This window comes from Alnus glutinosa, chromosome 1 (assembly GCF_958979055.1).
Source record: "Alnus glutinosa chromosome 1, dhAlnGlut1.1, whole genome shotgun sequence".
In the NCBI taxonomy this organism is placed as follows: domain Eukaryota; kingdom Viridiplantae; phylum Streptophyta; class Magnoliopsida; order Fagales; family Betulaceae; genus Alnus; species Alnus glutinosa.
The window spans coordinates 35,857,985-35,880,563 of NC_084886.1; the positions used below are offsets into that span (position 1 = coordinate 35,857,985).

The 22,579-nt window shown below is 37.5% G+C and overlaps 2 protein-coding genes across 2 annotated transcripts; one reads left to right on the plus strand and one right to left on the minus strand.

Annotated features, from left to right (window-relative positions):
• Positions 1-6,607: 6,607 nt before the first annotated feature.
• Positions 6,608-16,862, minus strand: LOC133879473 (uncharacterized). Its single transcript, XM_062318049.1, has 10 exons — positions 16,732-16,862; positions 16,001-16,224; positions 15,447-15,555; positions 14,275-14,629; positions 13,385-13,454; positions 13,087-13,154; positions 12,275-12,390; positions 12,098-12,204; positions 8,291-8,427; positions 6,608-7,283 (listed from the first exon to the last, which is right to left on the minus strand). The coding sequence occupies exons 1-10, from the start codon at positions 16,810-16,812 to the stop codon at positions 7,027-7,029; spliced, it is 1,524 nt and encodes a 507-aa protein (XP_062174033.1). The 5' UTR covers positions 16,813-16,862; the 3' UTR covers positions 6,608-7,026.
• A 161-nt stretch (positions 16,863-17,023) lies between these two features.
• On the plus strand, positions 17,024-20,831 carry LOC133879482 (uncharacterized). The gene is made up of 4 exons (XM_062318059.1): positions 17,024-17,173; positions 18,219-18,514; positions 19,509-19,769; positions 20,325-20,831. The coding sequence occupies exons 2-4, from the start codon at positions 18,272-18,274 to the stop codon at positions 20,580-20,582; spliced, it is 762 nt and encodes a 253-aa protein (XP_062174043.1). The 5' UTR covers positions 17,024-17,173; positions 18,219-18,271; the 3' UTR covers positions 20,583-20,831.
• Positions 20,832-22,579: the final 1,748 nt, after the last annotated feature.

Consider the following 22,579-nt stretch of genomic DNA (forward strand, 5'->3'; position numbering starts at 1 on the left):
GATGTACGTACTCGTTGGAATAGCACATATTTAATGTTAGTAGTTGCTCTTAAGTTTAAGGAGGATTGGGATAAAGTTGAAATTTATGTGTCAACTCTTGGGAGTCTTCAACCGAGTAACAAAGAATGTATCTGGGAGTGACTATCTAACAGCTAACTTGTTTCTCCCTGAGGTATGGCAAATGAAAGACGCCCTAACCAAAAAAATGTGGGAATGAAAATAACTACATTAGATCCATAGCCAAAGAATGAAATTCAAGTTTGATAAATATTGAGGTGAGTGCAATTTGTTGATGGCGATTGCTACAATCTTGGACCCGAGGTTTAAATTGGTGTTGATATGATTTTGCTTTCCTATAATCTATCGAGAGGCTGAAGCTACTAAGAATATTGAACTCGTCGAAAGAACTTTGAATGAGATATATGATGTGTATGTTAATGAATATAATTCAAATCTTGTGAAATATAATCTTCTAAGCATGCTCAAGGTCAAGGATGCTCTTCTCATAGAGTCATTCAATTAGTGAAATTAGTGAAAGTATTCAGGGTGGTATGGAAATGTACGAGTCATTCCTCAAAAGTGTTGATACGGTGCATCAACCTAGTAAATCAGATTTAGAAATATATTTAGAGGATGGTGTATTCTTACCTAAAAACGGTTTGGAATTTAATGCTTTAGAATGGTGGAAAGCAAATGCCATGAAATGTCATATTTTGTCTAAAGTCACTAAAGATATATTGTCAACACCGATTACCACTATGACTTCAGAGTCCACATTTAGTGCTGGTGGAAGAGTTATTGATCACCATCGAGCTTCATTATCAACTGAGACAGATTAGATGTTATTGTGCGAATCCGATTGGATCAGATCAATGTATGGGCTTAAAAAGAAGTCTATGATGAGTTTTACTTTTTTCTAATGGTATTTGTGATTTTCATTCGCTTTTATAATGTACTAATTACTCATTTCTTTTCTTTTTTTTTAATGTTAGGTTGAACAAAATGAAGTGGAGATAACCTTGCCAGAGGCCTTAGTTGTTATTGTTCTTATGTTTACAAAGTTTTTTGAAGTGTTGTAGTATAAGTATAGAACTGTATATTTTGGTTCGGGGATTACGTTAGACAATGTTATTTTGTTAAATATCTTATGCAATATTATTTTGTTGAAGAAATGAAGTAATGTATGATTTCTTTTTAATGATTTAAGCCCATTAAATTTTGTTATTATCAAACCTCTATTGACATTTTTACCAAGTATTTAAAAACTTGTGTAAATAATGCAAGGGAGAAAAAACTAAATTCAATTTTGTTTTAGCGTGTTTACATGTCAGATTTTATTTTTGAGAATTTGAAGTTGTTGATTATCAAGCAACTTGTGGTTGCAATTTGCCAAGCAAGTACCTTTGTAGCCTTACCACACTCAGAGTGATTTCTTGGGGTCTTATAGTTCATGTTTCTGAATAACATCTTATAGTTCATTTGCAAATCTTTTCATCAATAATAACATCTTATAGTTCATGTTTCTAAAAACTATTGAGTCTAAAGCTTGGCTTTTTCTTGTGTCTCTTATAATAAATAACTCAATGTTAAGTTGGTAACTTATTTGAACCAAGTTAAGTCCTGCATCAAACTAGGACAGTGGGGGTTACTGTCCGTGGTGTGGTTCTGGATTTCCTCAACCAAGGCTGGTTCGATCCCTCCATAAATGATACACACGTGGTCTTGATCCCTAAATCATCCTCAGCTAGTTCAGTCCATGACTACCGCCCCATTAGTTTGTGCAACGTTCTATACAAGATCATTGCAAAGGTCTTGGCCAATAGACTTAAAGTGGTGTTGCCTTCGATCATCTCACAGAACCAAAGCGCCTTTGTCCAAGGCAGACTTATATCCGACAATATCTTGGTTGCATATAAGGCACTCCATACAATGGCCACTCGGATGAAGGGACGGAAATGATACATAGCCTTTAAACTGGATATGCCCAAAGCCTACGACAGAGTGGAATGGGCTTTCCTAGAAGATGTCATGCGTAGAATGTGGTTCGGGGAACAATGGATCTCCTGGATAATGACCTGTGTAACATCGGTATCCTACTCAATCCTAATCAATGGCAAGCCCTCAGAGCTGATTGTCCCCTTTAGAGGAATCAGACAAGGAGACCCCCTATCCCCTTACCTGTTTCTGTTGTGTGCTGAGTGCCTAAGTACTATGCTTTTAAGGGCAGAACAGGTTGGTCATATTTCGGGGGTTCCAATCTCAGTTAGAGGTGTAAAGGTGAGCCACCTTTTCTTTGCTGATGATTGCCTCCTTTTCTGCCGGGCCAATTTCCAAGAATGGGGGAACATCATGCAGCTGATCCATCAATATGATGGAGTTTCGGGCCAAAGACTAAACTGTGAGAAAACGACGATATTCTTTAGCAAGAACACAGGGGTAGCTTTCCGAGATCTTATAGCATCCTCAGTGGGGGCCCCGGCCACAAGGGGTTTTGAAAGGTACCTAGGACTTTCAGCTATGGTTGGTCATACCAAGAAGCAGGCATTTGCCAGTATCCACAGCAGGGTGCAAAAAAATTTGGAGGGCTGGAAGGATAGGTTCCTCTAACAAGCTGGCAAGGAGATCCTTATCAAGGCTGTGATCCAGGCCATCCCAACGTACTATATGAGTGTTTTTAAATTGCCAAAATCCCTATGCAAGTCCCTTAATTCTTTATCTAGTCATTTCTGGTGGGGCTCAAACTAGAATTCTCCTAAAATTGCATGGAAGAGTTGGGACAAGCTGGGGGTCCCAAAGAGGAAGGGAGGGATGGGTTTCATAGACCTTAAGGTCTTTAACCAAGCCCTATTAGCCAAACAGGGGTGGCGATTGATTCAATACCCTGATTCATTAGTTGCTACCATCATGCGTGATAAATATTTTTGAGTGAGTGATTTCCTTAATGCAAGATTGGGAAGCAATCCTTCCTACGCATGGAGAAGCATTTTTAATGCAAGGGAGGTTCTGAAGCAAGGACTTTCTGGAGGGTAGGGAATGGGGACAACATTTACATATGGAGGGACAAGTGGCTCCCCATGCCGTCCTCTTTTCGAGTCCATTCACCAGTGGCGGGTTTGTAGTCAGACGCTAACTAAGTTGCCTAATTGACCACAACTCGGGCGGCTGAAACGTCCCACTGATTCGGAGCCTTTTTTCTGAGGCTAAAGCTAATACCATCTGTAGTCTGCTATTAAGTCCCTTGGGCCAACCGAATAAGTTGGTATGGAGGGGAAATTCCTCGGGACGTTTCTCAGTTAGGAGCGTTTACCATATGGAGATGTCCAGGAGACTTGCTGCACGAGGGGAGAGCTCTAACTCACAGGAAAATTCTGAGGTATGGGGACTCATCTGGAATCTGGAGGGCCTAGGGGTGTTGAAGCATTTTGTATGGAAGTTTTGTTCAAATGCATTGCCTACAAAGGAAAATCTCTACCATCGGAAGATAACGCAGGATCCTTTATGTCCCCTTTGTTCCTCTAGTATTGAGGATACCTAGCATGCACTTTGGAGCTGTCCTGCTGCAATGGCAGTGTGGCAAGATTGTCCTCGTCGATTACAGAAGCTCTCCCTACGGGAAAGTGACGGGATAGGGCTGTTTCAGCAGCTCTGCGAATGGCTACAGGATGAGGAACTGCTCTTAGCCCTTACAGTGGCCGGGCACATTTGGTTGAGGCGGAATTCAATGGTTTTTGATAGGGTCACTTCACATCCTTCACATGTTAGCCATTCTGCCATCGAGGATTTAGAGAGCTTTAAGACTGCATGCAGCTCGCCCATCAGACGTGAACCGACTCAGAGGACTTGGGGACAGCCTTGGTGTCGTCCATAAGCTGGTTTCTCAAGTTGAACTGCGATGCGGCGATTTGTAAAAGCTCCAAGAAGATGGGAGTGGGGGTGGTCATTAGAGACTCCCACGGGCATGTCAGGGCTTCCATGGCTAGAGTTCTCCCTAACATTTCCAACCCGACCAGTGCGGAGGCAGTTGCATTATGGCATGGAGTTAACCTAAGCCACGAGATGGGTTTCTAGCAGGTTATCTTTGAAGGCGATTCCTTCAGGGTGGTGCAGGCTTTGAAGCAGGACTCTCCCAGTTTGAGCCCTTTCGGCCAACTGCTGGAGGATATTCGTACCCGGCTCTCAGGTTTGGTTGTCTTTGAGGTTAATCATATTTATCGAGAGGCCAACCTAGTAGCTCACCATCTAGCGAAGTTGGCCATCTCGTCTTCCTTGGATCATATTTGGGTGGAGGATTTTCCTCGGGTTGTTCAACCTTTTGTTGTAGCTGAGCAATTTTCATCATGATCAATGAAATAGATTTTCCTTCAAAAAAAAAAAAAAATTCTTGCATCAAACTAACCTTATTTCTTTTATTCATTTTCTGTTTGAGGTTGGGAATGGCCCGAATGGATATAGGAGGAAGGACAAATCTTTTCACTTGCCTTTTTTCTTGAGCCTACTATAATGTGTACCATTACCTCATATGATGAATTATACAACTAGACATTTTCACTAACAATTGTAGTGTCAAGGATAGGCTATTGCAAAAATGTTTGTTGGTGAACTTGTTGAAACAGGTGCAAACTGTCCAATTTTGAATTTATGTTGAGATCTTATCTCTGGGATAACAGTTCACCTTTTGGTTAATTATAGAAAGGAAATGACAATAATTTTAAATGGTATGTATGTGAGTAGAGGGAAACATGCTTATTATATATGTCTGATTTTGCTAGTTTTTTTGCCATTTTATGTAACTATTATATAGGGTAAAAAAAAAAATAGAAACCGATGTGTCTTAGCTCCCTTGCTTTTGAGTTTTGAATGGAGAGTCTATGACCAGCATTTACTCATTGATTGATGCATATTGTACATTCAAATAAAAATCATCGACTCATTCTTGATATCTTCTATTGTGGTTGTTTTGAAAACATATTCTTATACTCTTTCTGTACAATATGATTTGGCTTTGATTGCTTTTAATAGGATTGTCTCTATCAGACCATAGTGTTAAATTAACTGCTTGAATTTACTGTAGAATATGCTTGGCCTTTGAGGTGGACCAGGTGGTAATATATGATTTTTTATTTAATGATTTAGGCACATTAAATTGTGTTATTAAACCTCCATTGACATTTTTGCAAGTATATAGAACTTGTGTAAGTAATGCAAGGGAGTTAAAATTAACTTAATTTTTTTTTAGTGTTTTTACAAGTTTTATTTAAGTGAATTTGATGTCAGTGAATGTTGATTATCGAGGGTTGCTGAGCTGAATTGAATGGAGTTGCTGGTTGGAAAAAAAATTAGTGACATGAAACCTAATTTATTGTATTCGTAATTTTATTTAATTATTTTTGCATTAATTTGATATGTAATGGTATTTGATTTGTAAGGTTTAGTTGATTATTATTGTATAAATTTATTTGTAATTGTTTTTGAAAAGAGTAGCATTAATAAAATTAGTTTAATATGTGTTTTTTTTAATACTAAAATATAAATTAAATAATCCGATTCGAGCCGAGTACTCGAGTTCGAACTCGGTCAAGATACTCTAGCTTGAGCTCGCACAAGGATCATACCCTGGCGAGCCAAACTCAAACACAAAGTGGAGGCTCGTGTCGAGCCGAGCTTGAATAGGAGATACCCACTCAAGATCAGCTCATTTACACCCCTACAATCTCAATTCTCTCTCATCTTTTTTTACTTAAATAGCATTCAGGTTGTGGGCATATGTGTTTTGTTCTTGTAATAAAACACTGTGTTTGAGTTATTTTAATTCTGAACGTGAGAGGCATCACATTACTTTGTGGACATTTCCTTGAGAACTCAAAAAATAGAGTTCTATGATGTCTACCTTTGTTTGAGAACTCATAAGTCAGATATTTTGTAAGTGAAAAAAATTAGGATTTAACAAAAGGGTGAAATTGAAATTTTTTTTAATTTTTTTTAAATTTGATATACTAAATCAGGAGTTTTTGAACCTTGAAGAAGACATTGCAAAAGTTACGAAAATTAGGTGGAATTAAGTGAAATTTTCCCTTCCCCTAGTACAAAACACTAGCACCCATTAACCGTTAAGATACTGAAGTCGAACGTACTATTTAAAGACGAAAGAGAGCAAAGGGAAGCTATGTGTGAATCCACCCGCTTTCCCCATTACAATTCTGATAGTAATCCTAATTATTTGGTTTTGCTAGTGTCGTGTTAAAATCCAACAAGGAGTATATCTCCATAAATTTTCCAGTCCAATAAGGTGTAGATCTCCGTTAAAGAAGAGATCTCTAATTCAGATTATTTACTTACAATCCTAAATGTCAAGAACTAATTGGTCTCTCATGTAACTTGTAGTCCATTGTTCTTCTATTTAAAGGAGAAGCTATCAATAATGAAATACGGTTGATTATTATATTCAAACATTGCGTTTATCAAAAGGTCTAAGTTTCTCTATAAATCTGAAGGTCTAAATTTCCTTTATGAATCTAAAGATCTAAGCTCCCTCTATGAACCTATTCAATTTATCCTTTCCTATGTCTTGTTACTAGTGGGTTCACTTCAAATTCGGAGCAAATAAAACTGAAGTAATAGCAAAATAACATAAATGAGAAGTAATAAATCTTACATCATGGAAGTAATCCGACATTTACACTAATCCTCAAACAAAAATCCGAGGCCGAAGTTGCACCAACTTTCAAAAAAATTCACAAAAACCATGCATACATAGCTTCAACTATGTAACTGCTGCTTGGCTGACGAATATCTTCAAGTAGTTTCAGTCAAAATGAGTACCCGTTTGCTTGCCAAAGTAGACTAGCTTGCCTATTCAAAACCAGCAAGGGAGATTTTTTGCCAATAACACTCTTCCCCTTGTCCTATCAACCTTCTTCCCATGTACCTGCTCCTCAACTTTTTCTAACAAGTACTGATCTAAGGGTTGATTTTTATTGGCATGTCATCAAGTTGTATGGTAGTTATACAAAAGTCTATTAAAGAGCATTACTTTTCCTCATGTTTACCTTTCTCATCCCGATATCCTGATGCCCTCCCACTCCTCCCAGTTAAATATGATTCAGGCAAGGAATTGTTGCAGTGCATATCTAGACCTTGATAAGATCGGGATGCAAAATACTCGGGCCCAGATCTAGCTGTTCCTTTGATTAAAGACTTTGGGTCATCACGCAATCGCAGAACCTTCTGTGTTGCATTGGCTAAAGCAAGAGCTCCCTCATTGTCTTCCTTATCATTCTCTTCTTCTGTAATAAAAAATCTACCAAATAAAGTAACTTGCCAACATAACATGTTCTCTATTTTGTGAATTCAATCATTGAGCTTATCAACCAATAAGGTCCATTCAGCATTTCATATCCAATCTCTCTTGATACCAAAAACAAAAAATGTACATGTAAAAAAATACATAAATCATGTAAACATCACTCATAAAAAATAAAAAAGAAGAAGAAAGAAAGCAAGAAAAGAAAAGAAAAGAAATGAAAAGAAAAAAAAAAAAAAAAGAAAGAAAGAAAAAAGAAAAAGATAATTTAAGGAATGAGATTTCCATTTATACCATTTAGCAAAAAGGGATTCGTGTTACAGATCTTAGTGAGTGTGTTTTTTATTTCTTTTTATTATTCTTTTGTTTATTACTTTTCATTTACTACCTCGAACAGAATACTTTGCAAAAAAATTCCAGTTCTATTACTATTCAAGAACAGTACAACCTAAATTTCTTCACTACAATTTTCAGTTCTGGAGAACTAAAATTTCCATCAAAGTAACAACTTCATACAATCAAGCAACAATACTGTCATTTGATTGAACATCCACATATCTTTCATGATAAGTATAGCTTATGGTTATTCTGCTGCTCAAATGCAAAAAGGAAAAGAAAATTATAATAGCATTACACACGGTTTTGATTAAGTCATCTCTTGACTCATTTCCCAATTTTTTTCTTAGTATTAAGCTGCGTCTAAACTCTAAAGAAACTGGTAACAGCCAAAATCCTTTTCACACATCTCTTCCAATTCGATGTCCTTCGGTTACCTATAAGACTTTGACTTAAATTTTATCTAGCATGGAGAAATATGGGTGGAAGTTGTTTCCAACTCTTAATTCATGTCTAAGGAAACTTATGCAAGTTGTTTCGACTGTTTTACAGAAACATGTGCATCACTTAAAAAATCTGAACTCCATCCATATGTTACTTGATGATATCATTCCCATTGCAACAAACTGAATACCAAACATGGGAGATAACTACCTTGGAGGTCAACATCTTCCACATATCCACCAGACAAAAAGGAAAATCGTGCTTCTTCCGGCTGGTTTACTTCCACTGGACATGAAGTAATCAAATCCCGGAATTCCATGACATATGCTCCTGTCCACTGACTTCCTCTAAGGCATGGAAATATTGAGCTTCAGCAATTAAATGTAGAAAAAGTACTGAACTCTAGAAATAAACTTATTTAAAAACATGAATGCTAATACGCAATATTTCCCCATATATTATCCTTCATAATTGTTTTGGTTCTATACCAAAATCCACAAGATATTACTTCAATTTATTGTTTTCTCGCTATACTGTAAATCTTATATCAAGAACTAGAATAAGGCATTTACTTCACCTGAAATGTGAACTGGATAACAAGAAGTTGATTAATATGATAAAAGGCAAGTTTAAACAATATCCCTAAGGCAACTGAGAGAAACATTAGAAGATCACAAAATCAGCGCATTTTATCAGTTACTTTCGACTTCACTTCAAGCAAAAAGAAAATGGAACATAAAAGCAGATTGGGGTAGCCATTATTGAAGCAAGAGAATTCTAAGATCAGCAGAAAATGGGAGGACCTTTCCAAGAGGACTATATATAGAGAACTTTTCCAATAATTCATAATGTGAGGAAAGATAATATATTCTCCTATATTGTCTACAACAATTAATGAACTCTAGAATTTCTAAAACATTAAAGAAAATTAAAAATCAGAAATCAAGATTCATTAGAACAAAAAATAAAAGGCCTAAAATCATGTTGCCTTGACATAAAAGCTGTCAGCATGGCTTATTCACAACATGCTATGGGCCCCACATATCCTCTCAGAAATCAGATCAAAAGTTACAACCCATCTCCATCTGATGTTAGGCAAGTGCCATGTTTGATCTCTGCCATTCCAAATGCTCCATAATTTGCCTTTGAGGTTTACATATGCAATGGCGTTTTTTACAAGTTAAACCAATACTTTTTGGACGCATAGTGGTCACTTCAGGATAAAGCTAACTATTTCAGAAATACGGCAAAAAGCTCCCCTGTACTCTGTGTGTGTGGGGGGGGGGGGGGGGGGGGGGTTGGGATGACGTCATTGAAAAGGTAGAGCGTTGTTTGGCTAGATGAAAGAGGATATACTTATCTAGGGGTGGGAGAGTCACCTTGATTAAAATCACTTTAACTAATCTGCCTACCTACTTCATGTCCTTTTACCCCCTTCCTGTTGGTATAGCCAAGCGGCTAGAAAAGTTGCAGCAGGATTTTTTGTGAAGTGGTATGGTGTGAAAAGTTCAAATTTCACTTGGTCAATTGGCCTAAAGTGTGCACTTTGATAGCAGAAGGAAGGAGGGTTGGAGGTTAGGAATTTAATTGTCTTCAACCGGGCTCTTTTGGGGAAGTGGCTGTGGCGCTATGCTCTTGAGAGAGGCTTTATGGAGGGTGGTCGTGGATTCTAAATATGGCAGTTCTTGGGGTGGGTAGTGTTCTAATGAGGATTTTGGGTCGCATGGGATGGGGATTTGGAAGAATATTAGGAGTTGGGGGAAGCTGTCTAGCCACACTAGATTTGATATGGGGGATGGCTCCAAAATTCGTTTATGGCATGATGTTTGGTGTGGGGCTCAATCTCTCAAGACATATTTTCTAGAATTGTTTATCATTGCCCGTTTTAAGGACGTTGTTGTGGCGGACCATCTGGAGCTTTCTAGTGCCTCCCATAAGTGGAATATTAACTTTCTCAGAGCAGCTCATGATTGGGAGATGAATCACTTTACCTCACTCTTCACTTTGTTGTATTCTTTTAGAGTGAGATAGGATGGTGATAACAAACTTCATTGGATTCCTTCCAATAGAGGGGTGTTTGATGTTAAATCTTACTATAAGGTTCATGTTCCCCATGATAATACTTATTTCCCTTAGATGAGTATTTGGCAGAATAAAGGCTCGCTTGAGAGTGGCCGGCTGCCTTAGTAAAAGTCCTCACTATGGACAATCCAAGGAAAAGTCATATTATTGTGGTTGAGTGGTATTGCATGTGGAAGAAGAATTGAGAGTCAGTAGACCATCTTCTACTCTATTGTGAGATGGCAAGTGCTTTTGGAATACTATCTTTAGCAGTGTAGGGCTGGTTTGGGTTATACCTAGAAGAGTGGCAGATCTCTTTGCCTGTTGGAAAGTGCCAGGGGCTAGATCCCAACTTGAAGAAGTTTGGAAGATGATTCCCCCTTGCCTAATGTGGTATCTATTGAAGGAAATAAACGGTTGCATGAGGACCATGAGTGGACCTTAGTGGAATTAAAGGATTTTTTCTTTAAGACTATTTCTTTGGGTTGTTGCCTCATATTATAGTTTTCTGAATTTTCATTCCTTTTTAGATATCTTCTCCGCTACTTGCTAGGCTTCTCTCTTGTATACTTCTTTACGCTTTTTAATGAATTGGCAATTACTTATCAAAAAAAGTAATTTGAGGTAGGGACTAGTCTGTCCTTGTACCCAAACAGCTACCAGAATAGAAACTAAACAAAGGCTATGCTATTCTGACCCAAAATTAGGATATCCTAGCTCCAAAATAAGATAACCCAATGCGGCAAGCCAAACACCATAAACCAGAATAAGAAAGAAGATACTTGTAGCCAAACACCCTTCTTCCTCCTACACCTCACACACACTCCTCTCCTTGCGCCACCACATAGTCTTCCACCACGCCGGTCACATTCGCACAGCCACTGCTTTACGGATCAGTTTTCGCGCATGGCCAATACCTTGCCCAGCCACCACAAAAGTCCACCTGTTCATACAGCGACAACCGTATCACCTTCACACGGTCACCATCAGCCCACACAACACCAACGAACACCACAGATCAGCTGGCCCTCTCATCGTTGTGATTACACCACCACACAGGCACTGCACCTACTTCGCATGGCCGAATTGCATAGCACCACCACACAAATTTCGCATAGCCTCAACACTCACACAGTTCCTCCATGCTCAAACCGGACAACCACGCACAGCTCCACACATCATCACTATGGCATACTCCTCGTCTACCACTGCCACCTCGCCGGACAACCCCAAACATTCAATTGCAGGAGCGTGAAACCACCATCAACCACCCCCCATGATGAACAAACAACCCAATCGATTGCCGCACCACAAGCCTAGCGACAGCACCCCATGTTCACACACAATCAACCTCCGATTGATCACTTCAAGGGGAAAATAAAAAACACAAGAAAATCGAATGGCTCTAATACCAAATGATAGGAACCCAAGGGTTTCTATCGATTGAAAATTAGAAAATAAAAGAAAAAATGGATAAATCAATCGCTTCAAAGGGATTGGACCTCCAATTGATCACTTCGAGGAGATCAACCTCCAAATGTTACATAAAGCAATTGTGTTTTCACTGATTGAATTTCCATACGGCATCATGCTTGGAAATAAAGAGATTGCAATAATACGCAATCATTATGATCATGGAAAATATTATGAGAAATATTATGGGGATATTTTGGGGTTCCTATCATCATCCTAGAATATAAGGCCTCTTTTCCTAATGGAGCATTTAAATGGCCAGGAAAAATTAACCAGACTATTGATTTCACGTTGGATTTCGAATTATCAACCTTTGAAAATGTATCAAAAAAAAGAAAATTATAACCTCAATGAGGCTACAAGACTAGAGAATAAAGGAGAAAGAAATAGCACTATAAACAGTTCATGAGCAACAGAAAGGGTAAACAAAGTTTCATAACTAGGAATTTAAGAAACAACTATAAAGCATTTCCTACACGATACCTGTTGAAAGCTAGCATGGCTTCAAATGGAGTAATAACTGGAGCTAAATACTCCTTGCTATCCAGAAGAGCAGTTTGGGCACAAGAGACATAAATGAAAACATTGCACTGCCACAAATGGAAGTTTGTTAATAAAACTCGTATGTTCTGAAATCAACTTGCATCTATATCAGTTTACCTCAGGAAAGTTTGCAAGTTTTGCAGGGTTTGGTCTGCCCATAACAAAAGTATAGGCCTTTTTCCCAGATCCAGTGATCAGCTCTTTCATTTGATGAATCATATGTTGGTAACCAGCTGCATCAATAGTTGCAGAATTCATCCCACATCTTCAAGTTAACTATTATGAATACTTAGAGTGGCAGATATGCATGAACCTCAACATAATTGAATTTTATCAATACCATGAAAAATTATGATTTATAAACAGTATATGAAAAATAACATACAGACAGGAATATAATGCTTCATGTCCTAAACTATCACAGTATCAAGATTATGTTGCTGTTTTAAAGTGAAAAAGGAATGTGAACAGAGCTTGCCAAATCTTTTCATTTCAAGTTATCATGATTAATTAGAGAATTAGTTCACCAAAAACGGAGTTAATTGGAGGAGTTAAGAGTTAAAAGAAAGCAAAAATAACCATACACACACAAAAGATACCGAAATGATATGAAATCATCACACAATAGAAATCATTGTCAATATGACATCCCCATCAATAGAGCATTATCAGAATTTATGAACTGATAAGAATAAAAAACCATATGATCAACATTGAAGGAATGAAAAAAGACGTATAGTAATAACAATGTAGTTCATCCAAGATCTATTTACTAGCATTTAAGCATGGAATACATGGTTCGTTATATGAGGGAAATGTGCATAGCAATTCCTGTATGGCAAATAAACATGCTTAGAATGCAATAGAGCCAAGTTAGCAAACAGTACAGAATCATACAAACTCATCTTTCATCCCAAAGGTGAACTTACCTACACAAAGAGTTCCCACCAAAATCCCAACAATATTAGCATCCTTTGCTTTTTCAACCAGGAAATATCTGTGCATGAAACATCACTCACATAGTAAATCACATAAATGAAGTGCATGACACGAATTGAACAAATAGGGAAAAAAAGATACAGAAACAAATTCATGCTAAACGTGAATCAATAGACATTTAAGGCAGAAAAAAAAAAAAAAAAAAAAAAAAAAAGAAGAAGAAGAAGAAGAAGAGAGAGAGAGAGATTAAGGGTGCAGGTGGGAGAGTGATTATGCTGCATATAATACCTACGCTTAAGAATCCTTTTCTGTTGAGATACATCCGTCACCAAACATTTCTTTGTTGCATCATATCTGACTAAAACGACCATCAGAAAATATTCTTTTGATAAGTAAAAATCACCAAATATAAAACAATGATTAATTAGAAAAAATAGAAGACATGCAATTCAACCGGCACTATGTTTACATATACTAGAAGCTTGAGGGAAAATGGAAAATCAAGATATGAACACTAGAAATATCTCCAGAAGAGATTGTTTTAGATTGGCTGTTAAATTCCCCTAACCAATGAATTTTCAGTTCTAAGAAAATCAGCAACAATGACGCAAACTATTTTAATACACACTACAAAGGTTTTTATTGCCAGGAACAGTGGAGAAGCTCTGAGTGAAAAGGAAAAAAAAAAAGAAAAGAAAAAAAAAGGTGCAATTATACAGCTTGAATTCACAACCAGATACTTGATGACCAGGGTAGAAAAGAAGCAGGTTAATCTTCAAATGCATGCATATGAACAATAAAACAACTAACTGCCACAGTACAATGGAAGGGGGGAAATAGAAAAGAACCAGGCAATTGTCCACGTGGAGATGGAAAAATATGTGCATGTATAACACATATATGCTGCATTGTACCAAAAGGTACACAGGAGCAACTTCGTTTAGCAACACTAAAAAGACGCGTCAATAAACACACACAATGCTAGTAAAATATGAACAAAAATATCTCCACCCTTACAACTTGTCAACCACATCTAGGTGGGTGAAACAACATGCTGAGATCTGAGGTGCATACGCACTCACAAACACATTTTAAAAATTAGAAAATTTTCATATGGAGCATAGCACGCATGTGGCACTATAAACACAGACATGCAAGAGGCATGGCAATTTGTCTACCTATATCACAGCCATTAAATGTCAGCACGACATTTGCAAACGCTGAATTGTCAGAACCAATCCAAAAAAGCAAGTAGTCCTCCATCCTGTGTCCATCAGGCAATGTCCAGATCAAGCCTCCAATACTATAACTACTGCCGGGTGCCATCCCAAAAGTTTTATCTTCAGTACAGTCACCAGCTGGTCCCCCAAGCCCATTGGAGCTTTTATTATCATCAGATGGATTAGTAACTGAGCTCAGAACATCAGCAAGATGGACTCCTAATTCAGATTTGGATTCAGGCAACCTCAATGCATCTACCAGTGCTTCTCTAACATTCTTTATTGAATATGAATATTCCAGCCCATAAAGGACCTGCACTAGGGAAGTTAGACAGGTAACATTTACAGCAAATTTATGTGATAGTTCTGCCAGGCAATGAGCAAAATAATAAGTGATTAAATAATAGAGAGCAAAAGCGTGGGATGTAAAGGCAAAAGCACCCAAAGAAAGAATCTTTCCTGTTATCAAAGTAGAGAAAAATTCCGAACAAAAAAGTGGGTGTCAATGCCACATAGCAGGATGCACTTCAAAATTGTGGCTTCCTTAGCCACATGGTTAAGTTGGTAGTATATTACAAAGAAACCACTTAATCTCTATATTTTAGGATGCAAGGACACAAATAAATTATCATAATGTGGGATTCTCCAAATACCGAGGGTTGATAGGTGGAGGGACATGAATATCTGGAACCTAAATATCTAGGATTTCTCAAAAAAGCTCCTACCATATTGATTATAATCCTTAGGCCCTTAAACCCTATACAGTATCCGCTATATATTTTTTTTGATAAGTACAGTATCCACTATATTTGGCTGACTTGAATCTTGGCTTCTATGCAAAAAGTCCGTAACAACGTCAATACCATTAGATTGGCTTGCTCTTCCACATTTTGAGTAAAGCTAATGTGTCTGAGGTGTGCAAAACTTTATGAAGTATATGCAAGTAGGAATGAAATAAAGACTTAACAGTTTTCTTTCATTTTTGATGAGTTAAAAAATGATACTTTAGGAAAATTATAAGAGCATACATTAGGCATACAATTGTCATTGTTAACATCCATTTATTGCCAGGTTAAAGCATTCTAGAAAAAAATAAAAATAAAAATAATATATCATGTTAATTGCCATACCAGGATACGCTTGCCATTGGTCAAAGCATAATTTGAAATATTTTCAACACAATCAGCTACACTAATGGAAGCCTTTCCAAAGACAGAGAATGCTGGAAGAGTCGTCGTCCTGCAAACAGAAAAGAGGCCTTCAACAGAAGGGCATATGAAGTAGAGTTCAAATATTACAGTAGCAGAGAAAACTACACAGCTAAAACCATTTTTCCAGTTAAATCCCTGAATTCAAATTGCAGAAATGCTAAAAAGCAAGATATGTTATAAACCAAAATAGGAGATAAGCTAAATTCAAATTCCTAAATCAGAGTTAACAAAGCCAAAAGATTAAACTGAAAAAATAAAAAATGAATAAAAAAACACACACCAAAGTTAGGTCATGCCCTGCTCTCCTAACACCCTAGACCTCCAAGCCTACATACACTGCTTTGACTCAAAAATCTTGAACTTTTATTGATCCACAACCCCAGAAAATTCACTCTCAAATAAGTCCTGAGAACTAAACACACAGCCTCAGCAATTTGTGTATAGATTACTCAAAATTGTCATTGAGTACTCACGGGCTGAGACACGTATGCCCATAATGTATAACACACTCAGCACTAGCGTGCAATGCTCCGACCTCATCGACGCAGCAACTACCGAATGTTGTGTCCGCCATTACAAACAATCTAACATCTTTGTTGCCTCCATTCTGATCAGCATCACATTTTCTCAGCGACCGAAGTTGCTCGCGCAGAGCTCTCACCACAAGCGTTGAATCCTTCAATAGCTCATCTGGGAACTGAAATTCAAACAAAACGCAGTGCAATTTCGATAAATGAGCAAGGGAATTAACCCCTAAACCTATCCTTTGACACTGAGATCACTGAGAAAATTTAGGAATAGCATTTCTACGCAAATTGCAATCCTTACAAAGCAACCAAAAGAAAATATTGAAGAAAGAATCTGTAAGTCAATTGCATTTAGCTTGCCAGTGACACAGTCAGTAACTTTTTTCTTTCCATATCCTTCATTTTCTCAGCAACCAAACAGAGAATAAAGATAAGGGCTGCGCTTAAGGGTTTTGAGGTTATACGAATAGAAGAAACTTGAGTACAAGAATTAGATATCGAATTATTTACTTTTTCTTTTCTTCAGCCAATTGATTATCATTTCGTTAACACAAAAGACTCAACACTTTCTTTCTCGTTTTCTCGGAAACCAAACGGACGATTCAAACATGAGAGGTTTTTCCAGGGTTTATAGGAAGTTTCTTTTTTTGTTTTTTTTCTTTTTGCGTTTCGGTTACCTGTAAAGCAACTCTGGTGAAGTTCCGAGAGTGAATAAACTCGGCGGTGCGGGCAATTTCGTAATTAGATTCCAAGTCCATGGGCGAAGCATAAAGCCAGCTGCCTCTTCTCTCTGGTCTGCACCGCGAAACATGAGAGAACGATGTTTATACACATACGTAAAAGACGCGAGGAGAATGACGAGGACACGGCTTCTCATGGGCTCAGATTTCTCGGCCCATAATGTTGGGCCAGGTCCGCCCAATATATAAATTCCTGCCGGCCCACAAACTGTTTAAAAGCTCCCAACAATTCCCGTCAGCCTCCTCCTCCTCGTCTCATTATCTATTCTTTCTACCTCGCCTTTCCCGACCGTCTTCGGCGAATCCAGCAGCCCACAACGAACAGTGAGCTCACGCGCCACTCGCTCTCTCTCTCTCTCTGCCTACCATTTTCCATCAGGTATTCGAAATTGCGCCTTTTAAATCACTTTTAATTTTAATTTTTTTTGGTTCGATTTTGAGACATGTTAAGCTCTGTTAGCAACCTAAACCCAGGGTTTCGCGCAGACATATAAATGTATTTACAGTTTGTTTATAATTCTTATATTGTTTTTGTCAGTCTATTCTGTCTTTTGGGAGCTTTCAGGTTGGTATTTAAGCTTGTAAAAGTGAACGAAATTCCATGTTTTTTTGTATGTACGCTTATATGCACATTGTATAGATATACATGTATTGATATGTGTATAACTAATTTCGCATCAAAGGAGTAAAATTCTTATGTCTCTGAGTTTTTTCTCTTTCTTTCTTTTTTTTTCTTTTTTTTTTTTTGGCAAAAAAAATTTAGTGTTTTTCTATCATTTTTAATAGGAACTCTGTTATTTATTCGGAAATGAGAAAAGGAGAATGAAGCGAAACATCAATATGTACATGTTTAATCTAAGACCATCTGAATTGATTCAGGATTGCGGGTACCCATTAACTATTTACCGCATCATGGTTGCTTTGTCATCTTCCTGTACTTGATGAACATGTCCAAGTTCATGCATATAATTGCAATTCCGGGATTTTTTTTCCCTGGTTTTGATGTTTGGTTTTTTTTTTTATTATTATTATTTATGTTGTTAAGAGATGCGCATCTTGCAATTAATCAACTAGGAGCTATACTCAATTTTGATGCAACTGCATATGAGATGATAATTGATCTTATTAAGTATAGTCTTGTGGCTGCTTTGATCCTCGTTGTGATGATGTCTCCTTGATTAAACCATGTTGAAGTTGACCTAAAATTCTTATGATTTTGCTGAGGTCCCTTGATTGAGCCATATTGAACTGGACCTTTTCATCTTCTGGGTCGTTTTCTGTTGGTTCTAGAAGATTGCATTGCATGCCCAAAATGCATGTTGGTGGAATTGCATATGGAAATGTATGCTGGTTATGGTGTTAGGAATTTAAATGCTTTTGTCGGTAAATTATTGTTCAATGACATTTGAAGCGTTGTGGTATAGGTGTTGGAGCTTTAATGTGTAATTTACATAGCAGCTGAGCTCTTTGTTGAAGGATGAGCACCCTGCAGCTTACTGCCTGCCGGCCTAAACTCTATGTCGGAAATATACCTCAATCGCACCGCCTCCCTTCTAAGCCATGTATTTTACCCATCCATGCTGATTTTGTCCCTAGGACTTGCTTGAGGCTGACCCCAAATGTATCACATCACCAACAAGGCATGCCTGTGTCAAAGTACCAGCAAAACATGCCTGTTTGCTTATTAGGGGCGAAAGGAAGCATGGAAGGTGGCAATGGGGTAAATGGCATTTTTTCAGATTTCTATTTTTTTTTATTGGGTTATAATGCTTGGATCGTGTTAAGATTAAATTTCAAATTTATAAGAAACTATCTCCAAATATCTGATAAAAACTCGTTGATATGCACTTGCGTCCATGTTCTTAAATATCATCTCTTTAGGTGCTCTCCCCGAATCAATTGTTGTGTTTTTGGCTGATCTTTCTGTGCCCCATGAGATATCACATACAACTCCTGATTGTAGGTGGTCTGCAAAATTTACGTTACAAGTAGATATCAGCCAATTTTGTCTTGAGTGCACCTCCTAAGTTTTCATCTGCAGCTACTTAATTGTATTTGATTTTGCAACAATCATTGTTGCTAGCATGGGACTGTTCATCTAAAAGGTTGTGTTCAGGACAATGGTAGAGTTAAACAAATAGACTAGGATAGCAAAAAGAAAATATTTGCTTATTATTAATAGCTATTTATTGGTTTACTGTGAATGTCAATTAGAACTTTAGTCCTTGTATACTTTATGTCTCATTCCATTTGGACCCTACAAAATGTATGAAAAATTATCTTTGAACTCAATCATTTTGATTTTTAATCTTACTGGGGCTTCTTCTGTTGTCTAAAAACTTTATTTTAATTATAAATATCGTAGTTTTCCCCTTTTTTTTTCCTTGTCATCTTTGAGAGGTTTCTTCCTGGCATTCGAGATGAAGCTTCAATTATTTGGTTTTTTACATATTTTACATCTATTGTATTGTTTGCTTTGTCATATAATTTTTGCTAAGCAAAGTTCAAGAAAAAGTTTTGCCGCACATAATTGGTGAAGGGGTAAGGGATGTATTACCATATTTCAGTGATGTATAGTGATTGGCCCTGTTGTATAAGCAAAGGGAAGGAAGGAGGAGGAGATGCTCACAGATATCTTCCCTAGTAAATGTATTTTCATTATAATTTGGTCAGAAAAACCATATAATTTGACTAAGCTTCTCAAATGCCATCAGGGTTCTCCATGGCAAGCTCTTAAGAACGTTTTTGGAAGGTTTAAGGGAAAGTCACTAGAAGCTGAATTACGGCAACAGCTTGAGAAGAAAACATACTATGATGACAGTGGCAGTGGTATAAAGCGTCCACCAGGTGGCGGTGATGGTGGCAGCGGCGGTGGTGGTGGGGACGGTTCTGGTGAATCAGAGGATGAAGGCCTTGCTGGAATCATTGATGAAACTGTTCAAGTGATTTTAGCAACCATTGGCTTTATTTTCCTGGTATTAAAATCTCTCTGTGAGAAGCACTTGATCACTTACAAGTGCAATATGTTAGTTTGAAGCATATCTATTTATTAGGAGAGAGAACTGAAATATGCAAAGAACATGAAGGTAACGGAGGAAAATATGCGCAAAAGTGAACATATTGTTTGCCGTTTAGCATAAATCTTGCTATGAGCCCAACGAAATAGGACAAACTACTATGTTGTTGTACTGCTTAGTTGTTGGCCCGAGATTATATTCTTGCATGCATGAAAAATGAAATTATTCCTTGTCCAAAGAGTAACCCTGATCTCATGAATTTGTTAGAATAATTAGAATAACTATATTTTGCATGCTCTAATTAAGGATCTCATCTCTCTTGTTTAAATATCATATCTTTAGGTGCTCTCCCAGATATGGATTCCTGAAATGTCATCTATGTGGATGTTTAATTATTTGTTCTCCAGTTGAACAAGTATAAACAGAAAGAAATGATTTTGAAGGGATCTGATTTATGCTAGTTGTCTGCAAGTGCTATTTATTAACAATTTTTGCTCAACTGTTTCGTTGCAGTACATTTACATCATCACTGGTGAGGAGCTTACCCGGCTAGCAAAGGACTACATCAAGTATTTATTTGGTGGAAGTCAGAGTAATCGTTTAAGGCGTGCCATGTACAAGTGGGGAAGGTTTTACAAGAAGATGACGGAGAAGAAGAAGTATGACCAGTTTTGGTTGGAAAAGGCAATTATCAATACCCCAACTTGGTGGGACAGCCCGGAAAAGTATCGGCGTCTCTTTAGGTCGTTAGAATCAGGTTCTGATCAGTAATCAGGAGTTCAGTTGTATCATCCTACCTTCCCTACCCCTAGGTTATTGCATTTCCTGCCAGTGTTGCAAGATGGTATCAATTTTTTGGTAAAATTTTCATAATCATGGTTATAGACATGTTGAGAGCCTTTGTGGCTAAAATTGTCCTGTGACTGTCAACATATGAAAATTGTCTGGTTTCTTTGACACTACGTGGAAGTCTTTGATAAGTAGCAGCAATAGCAAATAAAATCCGAGGTAGTTTTTTTCTTCTTTTTTTCCCAATCAAAATCCAAAGGTAGTTAATAATTATGTAAGGTATGATTACGGCTGGGACTGGGCAAACCCTACCTGGTCGGCTCCCGACTCGATTCAGCTCGGGTTCCATAACTAGTTTTGGATTTCCAACTGAGTCGGGCTAAATTCGGTATACATCTCGCTAAAAATGTTAATTCTGACCTGCCTCAATAATTTACTAAAAGCTAAGGAAAAAAAAAAAGGATCAGCAGCAGCTAGGCACTTACCGAGCATTTCCATTTTAGTTATTCAAAACACATTTTTCTATTTTAGCTACTAACTTTTCAATATAAACTTTAACAGATCATTTATTTACACTTTCTACCGGAGGAAAAAAATGCTAATAATAGGAAAAACTATAACTTGTCTATTCTGCTGGAGGGGAAAAAAAAAAAAATTGCTAATAACAGTTAAATTTAGCTATTATTTCATGTTTGACTATTCTATTGGAGATGTACTAAGGTGGGTTTTGTCCACTGTCAATGAGGATGGAGATTCGCAGTTTGGGGGGGATGGGAATGCTTCCAAAATGGTGTCTAGTAACAGCCCATTTTGCCACATGGTGGGATCAAAATTGTGTACTTTTGTATACTTTTTGGCTTCCAAGTGTGGGGGGTCAAGTATTTGAGATCATGGAGGAAATCTTCTAGTCAAGGGTGAGCTTTCGGTTGTTCAGAGCAAGAACAACGGTTTAAGAATCTTCTTCTAGAAGTTCTAGAGATGTTTTCTATAGAGATCGCATCTGGGTATAAGTTCTCATGGATAACTTTGTTGTTAGTAAACCAAAGTAAATCACAGGTTACAGCAGCAAAAATTTGAAACAAATGAACCTCAAACTTGGAATGTTTAAGGATAGTTCAGGATCAATTATGGAGGTAATCAATTTTGCCATTGAAATATCACCGAGGGCCAAAGTATTCAGAGGCCAGAAGGATTCTCTCTATACTTATTCTTCTCTTTTTATAATTATGTAGAAGAGTTTAATAAGGAATCGAATTCGTTTTCATTTGTGTCCTTTTTACTCAGTAACCAAACAAAAAGCAACCTTTTTTTCGAAGGAATTTCTAACATACAGCAAACCCGACACCGAGCCGACTTGAGGATTCCGACAATGCACGATAAACATGGAATTTGGCTTGGGGTCGGTAACGGTTTCCCGTTTCCGACCCCTCAGGTCGGAATTTGGTATCATAGATTTCTATCCCCAAGGGGTCGGTAACCACCATTAAAGGTATTGCTTAGAAAAATAAGTAGTATCTAGGGTACCATTTGCACTATATGTTGAGAAATTGTTGAATTCGATTTTCAGTAGATTTTACAGGGGCGATTTGTTCTGGAAATTAACCCTACAAATAGAGTGGAAGAACCCTCTATGGGCCCAGGGCTCTTCTGGAAAGTTTATGCATTTGCTGGTGTAGTTAGCCGCTTGAATTATGAAGGTTGCAAGAAAAGGATGTAACGTGAGAGCCCAGGCTTGGTTATTTGGTCAAATTAATTATTGATTTACCATTCAACATACTAAATAAAAATAATTTTGGTGAGTGATTTTCCATCGCAACTTCAAATTTCTTCTCAAGCAAATGGAGAGAAAAACTTGTTTGAATGTGACAAATATAGCCTTTCTCTTGGTCTAACAGTTAAGAATGACAAATTGTCGAATGCATTTGGTACTGCGATTTCGTATATCAAAAGAATAATTTTAAACCAAATCGCAAAAATTG

Excerpts from the sequence above, each read along its gene's own strand:
- LOC133879482 (XM_062318059.1), top strand. The coding sequence starts at position 18,272 with ATGAGCACCCTGCAGCTTACTGCCTGCCGGCCTAAACTCTATGTCGGA. Across the intron at positions 18,515-19,508 it reads GCATGGAAGGTGGCAATGGG|GGTTCTCCATGGCAAGCTCT; the intron begins GTAAATGGCATT and ends AAATGCCATCAG. Across the intron at positions 19,770-20,324 it reads CCATTGGCTTTATTTTCCTG|TACATTTACATCATCACTGG; the intron begins GTATTAAAATCT and ends GTTTCGTTGCAG.
- LOC133879473 (XM_062318049.1), bottom strand. The coding sequence starts at position 16,812 with ATGGACTTGGAATCTAATTACGAAATTGCCCGCACCGCCGAGTTTATT. Across the intron at positions 15,556-16,000 it reads GGGCATACGTGTCTCAGCCC|GACGACGACTCTTCCAGCAT; the intron begins GTGAGTACTCAA and ends TTCTGTTTGCAG. Across the intron at positions 12,205-12,274 it reads AACTTGCAAACTTTCCTGAG|TGCAATGTTTTCATTTATGT; the intron begins GTAAACTGATAT and ends CATTTGTGGCAG.